This window comes from Diuraphis noxia, unplaced genomic scaffold (genome assembly GCF_037042655.1).
Source record: "Diuraphis noxia isolate RWA-SAM2 unplaced genomic scaffold, SU_Dnox_SAM2 contig0003, whole genome shotgun sequence".
NCBI lineage: Eukaryota > Metazoa > Arthropoda > Insecta > Hemiptera > Aphididae > Diuraphis > Diuraphis noxia.
The window spans coordinates 21,688,083-21,703,846 of record NW_028301713.1 but is presented as its reverse complement, the minus strand read 5'-3'; the positions used below and the strand labels follow the sequence as shown (position 1 = coordinate 21,703,846).

The 15,764-nt window shown below is 24.7% G+C and overlaps 3 protein-coding genes across 6 annotated transcripts; 2 read left to right on the top strand and 1 right to left on the bottom strand.

The window, feature by feature from the left end:
* Window positions 1–314: 314 nt before the first annotated feature.
* LOC149057036 (uncharacterized) lies at window positions 315–7,296 on the top strand. The gene is made up of 3 exons (XM_089223271.1): window positions 315–450; window positions 1,322–1,435; window positions 6,170–7,296. Exons 1-3 carry the CDS (start codon window positions 315–317, stop codon window positions 6,286–6,288), a joined length of 369 nt encoding a protein of 122 aa, XP_089079397.1. The 3' UTR covers window positions 6,289–7,296.
* LOC107162236 (serendipity locus protein alpha) lies at window positions 2,359–6,191 on the bottom strand. Of its 2 annotated transcripts, none has more exons than XM_015509050.2 (10): window positions 5,936–6,152; window positions 5,695–5,868; window positions 5,341–5,604; window positions 5,135–5,272; window positions 4,849–5,026; window positions 4,283–4,485; window positions 4,037–4,223; window positions 3,817–3,975; window positions 3,317–3,565; window positions 2,359–3,238 (listed from the first exon to the last, which is right to left on the bottom strand). In XM_015509050.2, exons 1-10 carry the CDS (start codon window positions 6,044–6,046, stop codon window positions 3,081–3,083), a joined length of 1,821 nt encoding a protein of 606 aa, XP_015364536.1. In that variant the 5' UTR covers window positions 6,047–6,152; the 3' UTR covers window positions 2,359–3,080. The 2 variants fall into 2 exon arrangements, with proteins under 2 accessions (XP_015364536.1, XP_089078573.1); XM_089222447.1 differs by having other exon boundaries at window positions 3,081–3,238; window positions 3,301–3,565; window positions 5,936–6,191.
* A 148-nt stretch (window positions 7,297–7,444) lies between the features above and the next one.
* On the top strand, window positions 7,445–14,423 carry LOC107162234 (uncharacterized). Of its 3 annotated transcripts, XM_015509043.2 has the most exons (6): window positions 7,445–8,292; window positions 8,574–8,607; window positions 11,094–11,204; window positions 11,265–11,372; window positions 11,459–11,563; window positions 11,625–14,423. In XM_015509043.2, exons 3-6 carry the CDS (start codon window positions 11,122–11,124, stop codon window positions 13,468–13,470), a joined length of 2,142 nt encoding a protein of 713 aa, XP_015364529.1. In that variant the 5' UTR covers window positions 7,445–8,292; window positions 8,574–8,607; window positions 11,094–11,121; the 3' UTR covers window positions 13,471–14,423. The 3 variants fall into 3 exon arrangements, with proteins under 3 accessions (XP_015364529.1, XP_015364530.1, XP_089078572.1); XM_015509044.2 differs by lacking the exons at window positions 7,445–8,292; window positions 8,574–8,607 and adding an exon at window positions 10,299–10,454; XM_089222446.1 differs by lacking the exons at window positions 7,445–8,292; window positions 8,574–8,607; window positions 11,265–11,372 and adding an exon at window positions 10,299–10,454 and having other exon boundaries at window positions 11,625–14,421.
* The last annotated feature ends 1,341 nt before the right edge of the window (window positions 14,424–15,764 follow it).

Sequence of the window (15,764 nt, the reverse complement as noted above, 5' to 3'; positions counted from 1 at the left end):
ATCTATTTTTCTTAACTTTTTGAGAATAAAAATAAAGTAGGTTATGCGGCTATAACACGATATCACAATGACAGTGGCGCCAACATTATATTTATAGCATCTTTGTTTTATAAATTGCAATGACTTACGTACTATTTTAGTTTCGTTCTTTCAATAAATTATTCACCTAAGGGCTATGATATATATTATAATATTCAATTGTAAACTTGTAAATGTTCAATGCAATATCAACTATCAAGCAAGATCACTGATTTTTAAGACATGCGTATTGCATGATTGAGTAATAATAATTTACACTATTATTACAGTTTTTCATGTTTCAATATTCATGGATTTTGATTGAATTGAAGAACCGTGCTTCCAGTGCCAACGCTTCCCGGCTCCCACCAAATTGTTTTAAATTAAGTGTTACAAACTTCTTATTCGTTACAGAATCCACCATCCAGTTCCGTAATAATTGTTGAAGTTTCAGCAAATACTGTAGATTAGTAAATTAATTAATCTATATTAATCTATAGTATTTGGTTTCAGCCTCCTACTAATTGAGTTTTATAGGGCTACAGGAAAAAGAATCCAGAATATTTTTATCAGAATTGCAGCAGGTGCCAAAAATGACAAGTTAATTTTATTAAAATTAATGTCCTTGTTTCGAGAATCATTATGATCATTATGATAGGAAGGGTAGGCCTACGGCTAAAGCTAAAAGATAGTTGAGGCTAGCTCTGTTTAATATCAATGTATCTACAAAATATATATTTCATAATTAATAATGAAACATGAAACTACCTACTGGCGAAACGTGTGTTGGAAAGTTTTTTGAAAACAGTATTCGGAATACTTTTCCAAAAGTACTTTAAAAAATATATCAAGTATCATGCACTGAAAAATGCATAAATAAGCATGCATTCATGCCCTAAAAATTAGCAAAATATACACTAAAAAGTTCGAAAATATGCATTTAAATGCCCTAAAATTATTAAATTATGCACTGAAAGTATGCATTATGTAAAAAACCATGAGCAAATTTTAAAATAATTAGAATATATCCATTAATTATAAAAGTGTTTTATAAATTTTAATTTTTATACATTTAATTAGTAAAATAAAAAAAAATGAATAGGTACTTGTGAAGTTCATGATAATATATCTTTGTTATCTAATTTTTGTACATCATTATTCTGCACCTACAATTAAAAAATTTGGAATTTAATATTAGGTATTTCATTTTGAGGTATATTAGTATAATATTTATAAAAATTAGTTTTACTTAAGAAATTACACTGTATTATTATCATTTTTTTTATGTTTTCCAACTTAAAAGATCGACGATTGTCTATCAATAAGTTTTTGAGCATAGAAAAAGATCTTTCTACATCTGCTGAAGTAAGGGGTGCATATTTGAAGTACAATAAATCGTTTGCAGTCATATCATCAGGTAGATCTAAATTTGCAATATTGTCTTCTTCGCCACTCAAAACTTTAGAAATTTTACAAATTATGTTGTACCCGATATTTTTGTCCAAAACATATTTTAGTTTTTTTTTTAATTTCAATTCCGTGATTTCCTTCTAATTTTGTAAATGTATCTTGGATTTCTTCGACTATTCTAGGTAGTCACAGGAGAATAATAGGTAATAAATAGAAATACTATCATTTTGTAAACAGGAAAATAAATAAGAAACAAGAAACTTTTCAAATATTTGTCTAAAAAATTTTTTCATGAAATAATATGCACTAACAACTCTAAAAAATCGACTATATGCCAAATGTGCCTTAACACCCAAAACATGCACTATTAAACTTTATATTATTGTTACTACTGTTATGAAACGGATTTGTATCTCAGTTAGCAGGTTTTCCTGTGTAGCAGAAAAAACATGCGGATGCATGAACTTACGATCCCTGATCATGAACTTGAATTAAGTTTTATTTAGAATTTTTAAATTATATATTACGTTAGTACTAATTTCATATTTACCTGTAGATAAATACAAGTGGTTGGTTTAATATTTAAAACAAAAATCTATAAAGTATTTTAAATACTTTATTAGGGATACTTAAAAAAGTTTATTGAGTATTCAAATATATTATCCGTAAACCATTAGGTCATGTAATTATCACAAATGCCTAATAAAAGTATAGGTTAGAGGTACACATAATTAAAAAAAATTAGTAAGTTTGCTACTATTGGCCTCCAAGAATATATAAATGAAAATCAAGGTATATAAGGTATATACATAATACCAACCAATTTTTTAGGACCTCCCCCAATTTGTTCAAAACTGGGTATATCTATAATAGTAAAGTATCTAAATAATAAAAGCCAAAAACCAATAAACAACAAAATCAAACAAAATATTGAAGAATAAATTAAGCAATAAGTATAATTTTAAGGAATTAGCTAGTTAGGTGTACATTTCCAAATCCAGATTTTCTTGGCTGATGATTTGATATTCTTCAACTTCAACCCATAGTTAGCAAATACATAAAATGCATATTTTGTAGTATAAATATAGAAAATGTTTTAATCTTAAAACACTCAAATATCAACATTCTAATCCGGCTTCTTTACTATTATAACGTTATTATATACTCTTACTATATTCCAGCTATCTTTTGTTTAACCAATTTATACATGAACTTAACACTTATATATAAATTATCTAAATTATCTTCTACAAAAATTCAAACTATTAATAGTAATTCATAATTATGATATATTACAAAAACATAATAAAAGCATTAAAAACATGTAAATTTAATTAATATCTTAATATCTATGCATTTTTTATATTAATTAAGATAAATTTGATTTTTTGCTTCTTTATTAAATGCTGAAAATACTATAAAATGATATACTTAATAATAATACTTAAAATATATTTTATGCCAAAATTACAAAAAATACTATATTAAAGCTGTTCTCAATGTTGGTCAATAACTTATACAGTTAACACAAAATATAAAGTATTATAATTTTAGATGATAAACTTAACAACTGATTAGTTATTTAATTGAATCATATTTGTAACAATTTGATTAAAAATAACATAGTTAACTAACTAGTTAAGTTTAGGATCTCAACAGCATTTCTTAACACTTTTAATCTTATCATCAACATTTTCTAAATCTTGTATTCTCGTAGGAGTGTCAATACCTATTTCTTCCCATATATTTACTATATTTTTATTATCCTTATTAATATTGAATGACTCAATGATAAAGTTATCTAAAATATCTATCAAATATAATACGGTTACAATATTATTCTTAATACTTATTTTAAATATTATTCAATACATTTTAAAATATTTACTTGTAAGATCCATAGTTACAATATTATCATAGGTTGTTTCATCAGCTAAGGATAAACTATTATACTCTTGATGACACAGTTTTTTTAAAATTTTACGTTCTGAATTATTGTAAAACGATTTTTGAACTTGAGTAGTTGTAAGCAACAAATTCAGATCATCATTATTATCTAGGTTATCGTTTTGTAACAAATTCAGTGAGGATTGTTTTGTTTTAGATAAAATATAGTGAGTGTTTTCTAATTCAGACACTAAGAGAAAAATTAATTAATATATTAGAAAAGGAAATTTACTGTCACGTCGCAATAACTCAAAAACCCTGACAACTTGATTCTTTTTTTTTTTTAAGAGCTTAATTTTGATAAATTTGAGTTAAGATCAAGAATAAATAATAAAACATGACTCGAATCAAATTTTTATCCTCCTTAAACTTCGAGTTGTTGCGACTCATAAGAAAATGTTAAAAGTTAAAAAATTGAAAACCAGTTACAATACTACTTACAACTTTTATCAAACAATATATCAGAAGCTATAGTTTGGATATTCTTCAAATATTTGATAACAATTGCACATCTTTTAAGCAATTTATTTTTAGTTGAATCATTAAAACTATGATTTGTTTTTTGATTATAGATTAAACATGCATTATACTCTCTCAGAGCTGAAATAAAACATTATATTATTATATGATTTCTAAAGATGTATCTATAGTAATTTTTTACCATTTTTAAACTGTTCATAAGTTGTTGAAAGTTCTTTATTTTCAAAAAGAGCAGTAGCAAATATTTTTTCAATAAACTTTGAAAAATTAATCATTCCATTTAAAAAATATACATACAAATCCCTGTTGGTATTTGGATCACTGTTATGGATAGTGTCAATAAAATTCATAGAAGTTTCTATTGTTGTCTAATTATAAATATAATAACTATAAATTAGTCATAAAAACTTAAGTTTAAAAATATTACTTGAATGAATGCAAATGGATCGACAATTTTGTCTAGAATATTTTGTATTTCACAAATTTCGCAAACCCAATGGTTTATAAGCAGTTTTAAAAATGATTTTTTTACTAATGAAGTTGGATCTAAATAAAACTCAATAATAGCTGGTACCATATCACTGTCCAATAATTCCAAGCTTGATATACATGATTTTAATGGAATAACATCTAAATAAATTTATAATTATTAAAAATAATTGTATTAAATTAATATTACAGTTGATTTAGGGTCAGTCATAGAGCTTTGCATCAGTATTTAGTCATTAAAGTTCTGTCAATTTCAAAAAGTTTTTACTTTTTCAAAATATTTTCTTACATCTTTTATTGTTATCAGTTTTAATTTTTGAAAGAAAAGATGTGTGGTACTGGAGATCCTGTTAAACATTTATCTACTATTATGCTCATCTTAACTTTAACTTTAAATTAAAACTAACATGCTATTGAAGAATATAAAAATAATTTTTTCAAGAACTTTACTGTTTAAAATAGTGTACAACTAAACACTGCATACATTATTGATTTATAACTTACATTCATCATTTTTACAACAGGCCACAGAAAATAATCCAACTTGAATTAATGCATCAGTATATTTATCCAAATCACAAATCATATCAGATAAATCTGATGAATTTCTTAATTGAATGTCAACAGAATCTCTGCATTTTTTAATCAGTTTTTTAATGGTAAAAAACGGATCATTAAAAATCTAAAATGTTGATAATGTACAAAACAACTATTAATTGATTAGTAAGTAATACAAAATATAAATAAAATTATAGTATTTATTTTATAGTTAAATATTATATTACTATACCTTAAAAATAAGATGCAATACTGATGTATTGATTCTTCTTTCTAGAATAGATAATGAAGAAGATAAATAATCAAATCGAAAAAAATTATCAGATTCATTGATATGTATATTTTCAAATTGTTGAATCGCTTTTAAAACCTTTTATAATGAGTAAAATATTTAATAGTTAAAATATTACACATTTATATTATCATAAATATTTTTACATGTTTAGATGAAGATGTGATTTCTAAGTTGTCTACTGTATCGGCAACCTTAGCAATAGTTATAGCTTGAAATAAGATTTTATCAATATTTGGCTTTATAAGTTCAAAATTATCCCTATTGTTTAACGCATTTAAAACAATATTCATTTGATCAATGAATTTTCCTGGATGCTCATCTATGTCAGTTAAATTTATCATTTCCAAACAATCTTCCAACTTATAAAAACATTTTTGGATCCGCTTAATTATGTAATTGCTTAAAACCTAATAAGAATGAATTATAGTTATACTAAGATCAATATAAAATATAAAATAAATTAAAATTATACATTCATACAACAAAATCACACATACCTTTACAAAGTTTAGAACAGAATTTTGTTCTGAAATTGTTGTTTCGTACAGGAGGAGACATTTTCGAATTTGACTTAAACATACACAAAGCATGTAAACATTTTTATTTTGGAATGTTTTAAAAAAAACTTGTATAGATTTTACAAATTGATGGAGTGATCCATTTATTAAATCCTGTAATTATGTATTAATAACAATTAACTCAAACACTAGAACACACAATATTCTATTTCCCACTTACTTTGAATATTATTTTATAAAATGATTCATCAAATTCTTTTTTCTCCGTAATACATAAATATTTAGAACACTCATTTAAGACTATATCAATTTTGAAGCATAAATCATCCATTATAATTATACAATCAGGACTATAGAACGATATTGTTTGAAGTAAAAATTATGAAAATAAATCAATGTTTAAAATTATTTGCGATCTTCAAATCAACAATTTTGAATTAATAAATCTTTTCAGAATTTTCAAATGACAGAAGTGCAATAATGCCAATAATGGCAATAATGCAGTACAGACAGTATAGTATACCAAGTAAAGTCAGTTACATTTCTATCATAGTATCATGGTCAGTTACATGATTTCAAATATTTCGATAACAGACTATAATATCATATCATCAACGGGACAACGGTCAACAACATCAACTATCGGAAAGATAACTGTCGACTATCAAGATGGATATTGGCACAGAACAATATTGGATATTTTAATTCGTATTTCGTGGAGCAAGGGTTGGGATACGTCCCGATTTGGCGGGACATTCCCGATTTTTAATATACTTGTTCCGCGTCCCGTTTCAATTTTTAGCGGGACGCGTATGTCACGATTTTTATGAGTTTTTTAAATTTTTGTCCCGTGTCCCGTCTTACAAGCCAGCGGGACAAGAAAGTCCCGATTTTTATACAACTACTTGGAACAAAATATTTGTAGCATCTAACATTAAAACAATATTGATTTGTTTTTAGATTTTATAACTACTTTTTAAATTATTTTATATTAAATATTATTATTATATACATTTATATCAGTATTATGAATTTGTTATATAATATTGTTATTAATTTGTATCAGTAGTATTAATTTAAGAATATCCATAATTTTTCATAATTATTTTACTTTATTGTAGATACTAAGATACCTAATCAATTTACAATTTTTTTTTTTTTTTGTTCCGATTCCCGCTTTTTACAATATTACATTTAAAAAAATTGTGTCCCGCGAGTTAAAAAAAAAATCCCAACCCTACGTGGAGCATTATCACTCTCGATGTCAACCATAATTCTAAATTTTTTAATTCTTGTAATTATGGTGCTGTATTAGCATGGTATTAGCACAGATTATATAATAAAATATAATCTGTGGTATTACTGTATTAGTGTTATTAACACTTAAAAGTTTTAACATAGGCATTCTAAAATTATCACAGTCCAATGGAGTTGTAATAGGTCTCAATGTCTGCGCATTGTCGCACCTCGCACTGTTCGTTGTCTCTCTCTCACAGAGTAATATAGGGGGGCCGTTGTAATCATAAGTTGAAGCCAAAGCTCTCTCTCACATAATATATCAATATATCATATACATATTAATATATATTATATATTTTATTATATTATTATGTCTTTGAACAAAACACATCTACATACATGGAATGATTTTTTATGTTTTTGAAATATTTTAGAGTAAGATCCACCAAGTAAAAGCACGATAGATAATTATATTTTTAAGGGGACATATTGATTTGTCTAAATTTTGTTTCAATACAATTTAAACCAAATTAAAATTTATAATTTTATATTATTTCCATTTTGAAATTTAAGTAATAATGAAATATAAAACCTATATGCAATACCCTTAACAATAATATTATCTATTTTACGATTTAAAATAAAAGCGTTATAAGTTTTTACTATGTTGCGCGTGAGTCTGACGGTCTAAAAGAGAAGATCAAACCTCTCAGAGTCTCAAATATTGAAATACTAGTAATATAATATTACGTTATAATGATAATTACACAATAATAATACAATATTCTTATTTTCCTATTTTCTATATCTGTTCACTGTTGAATCTAACCATGACCATGATCTACGAATTAGATAATATAATCTCAATTGTTCAGTTATCATTAATAAGAATTTTAGTTTTTAACCAAGCTGGTAGTAAGGTACCATGGCAAAATATAATTTATAATAATTGGAGGTACTAGGTAGTGAGGTACAAAATATGTACAATAGGCAAGCAAGTTAAAATATAAATTAGTGCTACAGTTTCAGTAGTATTGTGCCATACTATTATGAGTATTCAGTATTATAGTACAATTTTCAACTGGAAATTTAATAATTTATTAATATTAAAATGCAATAATGCATTATACAATATAATAATACTGTATGCCTATTGTATTTTCTAAAATATTATTTATCATATTTTGCATTTCCTGATGTGATTTATTATGTCGTGTAGTGTCTATATTTAAATATTAAAAACTTAAATTATTATAATAAAATTATATTCTTAATATATTTATTAAATTGCCATGATCAAACTTTTCATATTATGCTGCCATGCGGACATTTTCTAAAGTAGGTTGTTATTAGATATTCATTATTTTATAAATCTTGAATTAATAAATGCATTATTATATTATAAACAAATCATTAAACTAAATATGATGTGTATTATAAAAGTATGTTTTTATTATTTTTTTTATCAAAAAAAAATCATTAAATTGTGCATATAGTGTCCTATCTACTCCAATTTAAATTTTAAATAATTTTATATAATAAATATATTTGATTGATTTTCATTATAATTAATTACTGTAAAAAATAAGTATTTAAAAAAAAATATATGTTTGTTGCAGATAGAATATTTAATTGTGTGTGATTTGTTGAGTTGTAAGTATAGTTAATTATTGATTATAATTGTAGTTATAACTAAAATCATCAATAAAATATAGTTCTATATTCTGTTGCTGACTAGATTAAAAATTGATTAATTCAGTAGGCTACAAAAATACTTTATAGGTCTCTAAAGAAACCAAAAGAGTTAAAAAGAGAACTATTATTATTTAATTTTTTTAGTGTTTGTTTATGTATCCTAGCATAATTCTAGTAATGTTCTGTTATATAGTGATCGTTTTTAGCTAACAGTTTTTTCTTTGTTTACATTATTGTATATTTTACTATAAATACAAAAAAAAGACTGGCATTTTAAATGAATTTTCTAAAGCTAATAGCTATAATTTTCCTATTTGACTTTAATAAATTTTGTTTTTCTTATGTTGTTATCAATAGTCATTTTATTTTTATATAATTGTTGACTTATATTTTATAAAAATGGTTTAGAATCCTACTTCATTTAGTTCAAAATATTTAATATTCTTAAGAGTACGTATTAATGAATACAGTTTTTTCGATAAATATATGATATGTACTAAATTAATTTAACAATAGACTTCTAATAGACATACGGTCTACATTTTTTTAATTCAAAATAATGTTTGTTGCAAAAATGATTTGTGGTGTTTAGTTTTATGCAACAAACATCGTGTCCAGTGGCTCAGTCTCAAGTGTTTAACTCCTCCCTCCCAATTGTCTCTTATCCTTAATAAATGTATTATATATATTAATTTTATACAAAAACTTAAAAACTTAATTTAATTTATGCTTAAACCCCCTCTTATCTTTTGTAATTCTAGCTAGTGGCTACTCCTCTGGAATATTATTATATTTCATAAAATTCATAATACACACTTAATAATTCAGAGCCAATATTTATTCTTAGTAAAAAATGACGCTGTAGCATACAGACTGTCATAAAATGTGTGATTAATACAGTTTGGTAAAAGTAAATTAGAATGTATAGAACTATTCTATACATTGCAGATAATATAATATAATTTTTTTTTTTGTGAAAATCATGATTCTATTGTATAAATAATTTAATATTTAATAAATTACTCCAATGCAAAAACAAACTTGAAAAATATGTTTATTTTTACTGGTTTAGCTAGATTATCCATTGTATAATACTAAATTCCAAAAATCTTATGCATGTATTCAATTATAATGTAATTGTTATAAAAAAATATTAGAAAATATAAAAACATAATAATATAATTATCTTAATACTATTTGGTCGTATACTACTATAATATCTGTGAATAGTTATAATCTTTAAAATCGTACTTTAATCGTAAATATCATAATTTCTAATATTATTAGAATATTTCATCAAAATTTACTGAAATTATGTTTTGCAACTATTTAAAACTCTTTTTTCTCTTCATTATTTCAGTATATAAATATTTATATTATTTGTAAATTCAATTTGAAAACTTGTTGGCTTAAAAGTATTATTGCTTGCATGCTATAGTATGTTTCTATATTAAATAAAACTATTAATATTTCTTTCCAATATAAATCAAGAATAACTTTAATATACAACTTATATTGATTTATACTATAGTCATTTTTCTATATTTTATTATCATTAATATTTCATATTCAAGTTTTTTTATTTATAATATTGGATGAGATTGAAGTATTATTATTTCTATCACACCTAATTTGTTGTTATCAGTGCCCAGAGGACAGTCACTTTGAGTTACACTATTATACAGTATTTAGATATTATTTAATTATGCATTTTATAAAATATTTTTTTTAGTGTTAATAAATACAGATTTCCATTATTATTATTATTTTGAAAGTGTATTATAAATATTGGTTTTCTTGTTTAGGTATGTACATGTTTCTTTAAGAAGTAAATGAAAATATTTTTATGCATACATATTAAAGTAGATTGGTGAATATTATATACTATTCATTTTATAAACAATTTATTGATTTATTTGATTAATAAGTTTAAGATTCTGGAATAAATTTCTTTTTAAATTTGTGTACCTATTTGAATGATTATTATCAATCAACAAGCCAAAGAATCGGGTTCAATTTATGATTAATGTTGTTTTTTGTTTTTGATTTTGAAATAGTTCATATTTTTTATAATATATGTTGATATATTTCTTATTGTTACCATTATTATACTATCCAATATCCTATAGGCACATAAAAAAAAAAATTTTCTGTTCAAATATATTGTTCAGCAATTACATTAATTTTGGTCGATCTATGAATCGTAATAATGTGAGGGTATTATTATTTTTGTTTTAAAAGATATGCTTATTCCATTTTTAGAAGGTAATACAATTTTTATTTATAATATGAATGTATTAATAATAAATATAAAAGTACTTAGGTGCTATCAATAGTATGTAACTGCGTATTGGCTTTGATAATAACATTTTAATAAGAATTTGAAATTTCATATTTTATCATACATTATTTTACACCTAAAAATATTTATTTATTTATTTTAGAGTTATTAATGTAAGCTGCTGAACAATTATGTTGAGTTCTACTAATAACAACATCGATACTGAAAAGTGGCAAGAAATTTTATTGGATGAAATCCAATCTAACCATGAAAAGTAAGTTATAAACCATGATTTTTTGTTCAATAATTTGAACATTTTTTGCTTAAATTTTAGTTGTTCAGACAATGAATTACCTCTTTCATCAATAGGAACAACTAATAACATTGATGCCAAAAAATGGCAAGATGTTATAGTGAATAATATTCATTCTAACCTGAAAAAGTACATATAAAATCAATTGTGATCAAAAAAATATTGTTTTAAAACCTTTTATTTATAAATAAATTACTATTTTGTTTAAATTTTAGTAACTCAAAAAATAAGTTGCCTCTTTCACCAATATCCATGATTAATGACCATACAAGTGTAAAACAAGATATTAATTTGTATGATATTCAATCGGACATTGAAAAGTAAGGTTAATATCATATTTCAATTTTATTTATTTAATCATTATTTTTGTTTAAATTTTAGTTCCTCTGATAATGAGTTACCTCTTTCATCAATTGCAAATGTATTGCTTCCAATTGATACCTGTAAAGTCGAAAAAAGTAAAGTTGTAACATCTGAGTCAATTGGTTTCCAATTCAAGATTGACGTTGACCATAATACATCTGACTCAAGTAAAATATCCATCAAAGAACCAAGTAAAATAGATAAACCAATTAAGAAGTATGGGTGTGATATTTGTGGGAAAATATTCTTTAGACGTTTTGAGATTATTGAACATTTTAGAACTAGTTTATGCTTTCCGGAAAGTCCTTTTGATCTTGAACACAACAGCCCTACTTATTATTTGTACAACAATTCTGAAAATTCAATAGCATATTGCAACAATATAAGTAATTTAAAAACTAATCATACACAAGATATGAACGATAAATGCAGAATTTGTCAAGATGTAATTAGAAATGACAATTTTATCAAAAAACATCAAATATTGCATACTAAAAAAAATAACTTATGTAATGTATGTTCAGTTTTAAATAGTATTGCATGCGGAAATAATCAGCACCTTAAAGAAAAGTATACATGGAAATGTAAAACATGTGGGCAGTCATTTACTAAATTGTCTGTTTTAAAAACTCACATATGCATTTTTCCAAAAAATAAACTCTTCAACTGTAATAAATGTCATAAATCCTTTAAAAAATTGAATGCTCTGGAAAAACATAAAGTTATTCATACACTTCATTGCAACATATGTTATAAGCAATTCTTTAAACAGTCATCTTTAAAAGATCATAAAAGAACACACGATTTAAGAAGTATCAACCAATACAATATTCGTTTGAAGTTCTTAAATTATAGTGCATTAAGGCATACAAAAGAAGTCTGCACATCATCTAAAAAATATGAATGTTCAAGATGTTCAAGAGTATTTTATAAACGTTCAGAAATAGTATGTCATATTTTTGAAAATCACCAAGAAGATTATTCCAAATATAGTTGTGACGAATGTACAAATATATGTGATTCTTCGCGGGACTATATCTTACGTTTAGGAAAAAACCATTTCAAATGTGATGTATGTCCCCAATCATTCACTACATCTCATAGACTACAACAACATTATGGATGGCATCTTGGTATCAATAATTTTAAATGTGAATTCTGTCCTAAGACATTTTCAAAATGTTCTCTTTATTTATCCCATGAAAAAAATCATACTGGAGAAAGACCATTTAGGTGTAATTTTTGTGGGAAATGGTTTCCAGAGTCATCAAATTTAAATATTCATTTAAAACCTTACAAGCTATTTGCATGTGATATTTGTCAAAAACCTTATACACAGATGTCCTCATTATTACTTCATAAAAGATTACATTCAAAAGAAAAATTCCTTGAAAATAAGAGCTGTCATCAACTATCAACCATGGAAGTACGTACAAGACGACAATGTAGTAGAAGAAAGCAGTTTAAATGCAATATGTGTACCAAATTATTCTATCATTCATGGTCATTAAATGCGCATCTAAAAACACATCAAAATAACAAGAATAGATATAAATCATCTACATGTACTTGCTGTTTAAAAGTATTTGATAATCTTTCTTCACTTAAAAGACATTACAGGTACATGCAGCAAAAAAATAATAAACTCTTTGACTGTGATATCTGTAAAATTTCTTTTATGTGTTCAACTAGTCTTAATGAACATAGAAAAAATCACGCTCAGTTTGAAAAAAACACTCCTCTAAACTATAATGTCAACAATGATATAAATACAGTAAATGAAGAATATAAATGTGATCTTTGTATGAAAAGTTTTTTAAACCAAGCACAGATATTTTCTCATATTCTAGAAACTCATTATTAGGTTAAGTATTATGTATAGGTACGTATATATATAAATAAATATGCCTGTAAAATAAACTAAACTTTGATCATGTAATCAACTGTCATATTAATAAATTAGGAATTAATTAGCATTGAAATGTTTGAAATTAGAAAAAAATCCATAGAATAGAATTAAAATATAAAATATTCCTTTAGCTTCAATATTATGCATCATTAAATTGTAATTTGCTTTATAAAATATCAATGTATTGTAACTAAGTCTATCATAAACTGATCAAGACAATTTCACTTTTTACATAATAATAATAATGTATACTCAAAGGTTTAAGTTGCTTACCAACATTATTTTATTAGTTTTATTTAGGTATTAGATTTTACATAAAATATACACCGGTAAATACAAATTTTCTAAGTGACTATTGTAATATTTTGTTGACACGAAATTTGTTCTCTTATAGATTAGTCTGAAAACAAAATTGTATAATGTATTAAAGTTATTGTATTTAAAGTAAAATATAATATATGCTGTAATTAATTTGAACCTTGGTGACCTAACTGTTTTAGAGTATTCAATAAATAAGTTAAAAAAAAATAGTTGTTAATTAATTGTATTAATTGTATATGAAATTTTCATTTTTACATATTATGTTTTTATAGATGATAATAAATTATTGAATCATTAATACTACTGAACAATCATAAATATCAGTAAAATAATGTGGTCTATAAATGTATTATGTATCAATAAAATGCTTAAAACCCTGATGTAAAAAATAAACTGGCATCAGAGAAACAAACTATCCCCACAGTTGGGTTAATTAGACACAATAATGAATGATCCATTGTTACTCATTTATTTATCATTAAATTTATATTGATAGGTGTTACTATTAATTATGGCTACAATCTTATATGCTAGAAGATATCGTAGAGTACAAATATACAAAAGTAGTGTTTGAATTGAAAGTTTATTTTATTTTATTTACAATTAAACACTAGATTACTACTAAAAACACTCAGAAAATTTTAATTTTTTATCCTATTTTAATTTCTTAGTCTTACCTCGTACTTATCCCAGTTGAACCATATATTTGTATATATCAAACACAATTGAAATTATGTTGAATAAGCAATTTAAGCATCTAAAATAAATAATTTAATACTATACTGCATTACGATAGTAAATATTAGCATTTAAGGAATATTTTTTGTAAACTAAATAGCAGTAACTTAGAAAAATGAGTTTAACATTGTACCTACACATCACAATCAACAATAATGGTTGTACTTTAAAGTTGATGTTTTATTGTTATTATAAAATAAATAAGTAATGACATCTTGATCATTGGTAAACTAGGTTCAATTCAATCTATATTAAGTGAAAGGACACACATAAACACATTCAGAGCAGTTACTGGCCAGTTAGTATTCACAATATTTTTTTTTTAAATGTGGCAGTTAGTTAATGTTTATCGAAAAAAATTCCAATGATTTCAAATGTCTTAAAATTAAACAGGAAAAATATTTTGAAAACCATATCAACGACAAACAAATTGAATACAACTTTTTGGTTAATGTCAATTTGCTATAGTATTCTTTAATGGACACTACCGCAATAATCAAATTGAACAATAATTATATTGAGTGAACAACTGTAACATGATTTAAGTGTATTATTTTCCGTATAAATTTAAAACCAATATAAGCGTGTCTGACCAAAACTCAAGCCATAACTGCACAAGAACTTGGAAGCTAAGTTTATGACTTGATTGTGGTAAGAAACGAGTTCTAGCTTGAATTAAAGGAGCTTGGAGAATCTATGCGCCTGGTAGACACAGATCCCTAGGGTAATTCTGCCCACTGGTGATGAAAAGAACTGGAAACCAGAGTACTGGGATACAGTAACTACCTTGGTGACCCTAGTCCTTTGTACCAAGGAGAAAGTGGTACAGAAGTAAGCAACAAAATTTTGTTAATTAGTTAAACTAAATGTTTTACAGTACGCAGAAGGATAAATTCCCAATTATTGACCTTATGACTAATGGCTAATCCTATACAGTTTTAAGAATTAGTTGGTTAGCATTTATGCCTACACGAATCTGTTATATAGGCGAATAAAGTTTAGTAAGTTATATTTTATAGGTCCGAGAGACTAATGACCTGTCATCATAAACTGTTAGTTTAACTAACAAGGTGTAGTAAAGTACACAAAGATTTATTAAATGTTTATTGAAATAGTAATACCATATACTATTACCTTTGAATATCCCTGTTCTTGAGGCTTGCATATAGAAGATCTTCAAGAGTAGGTAA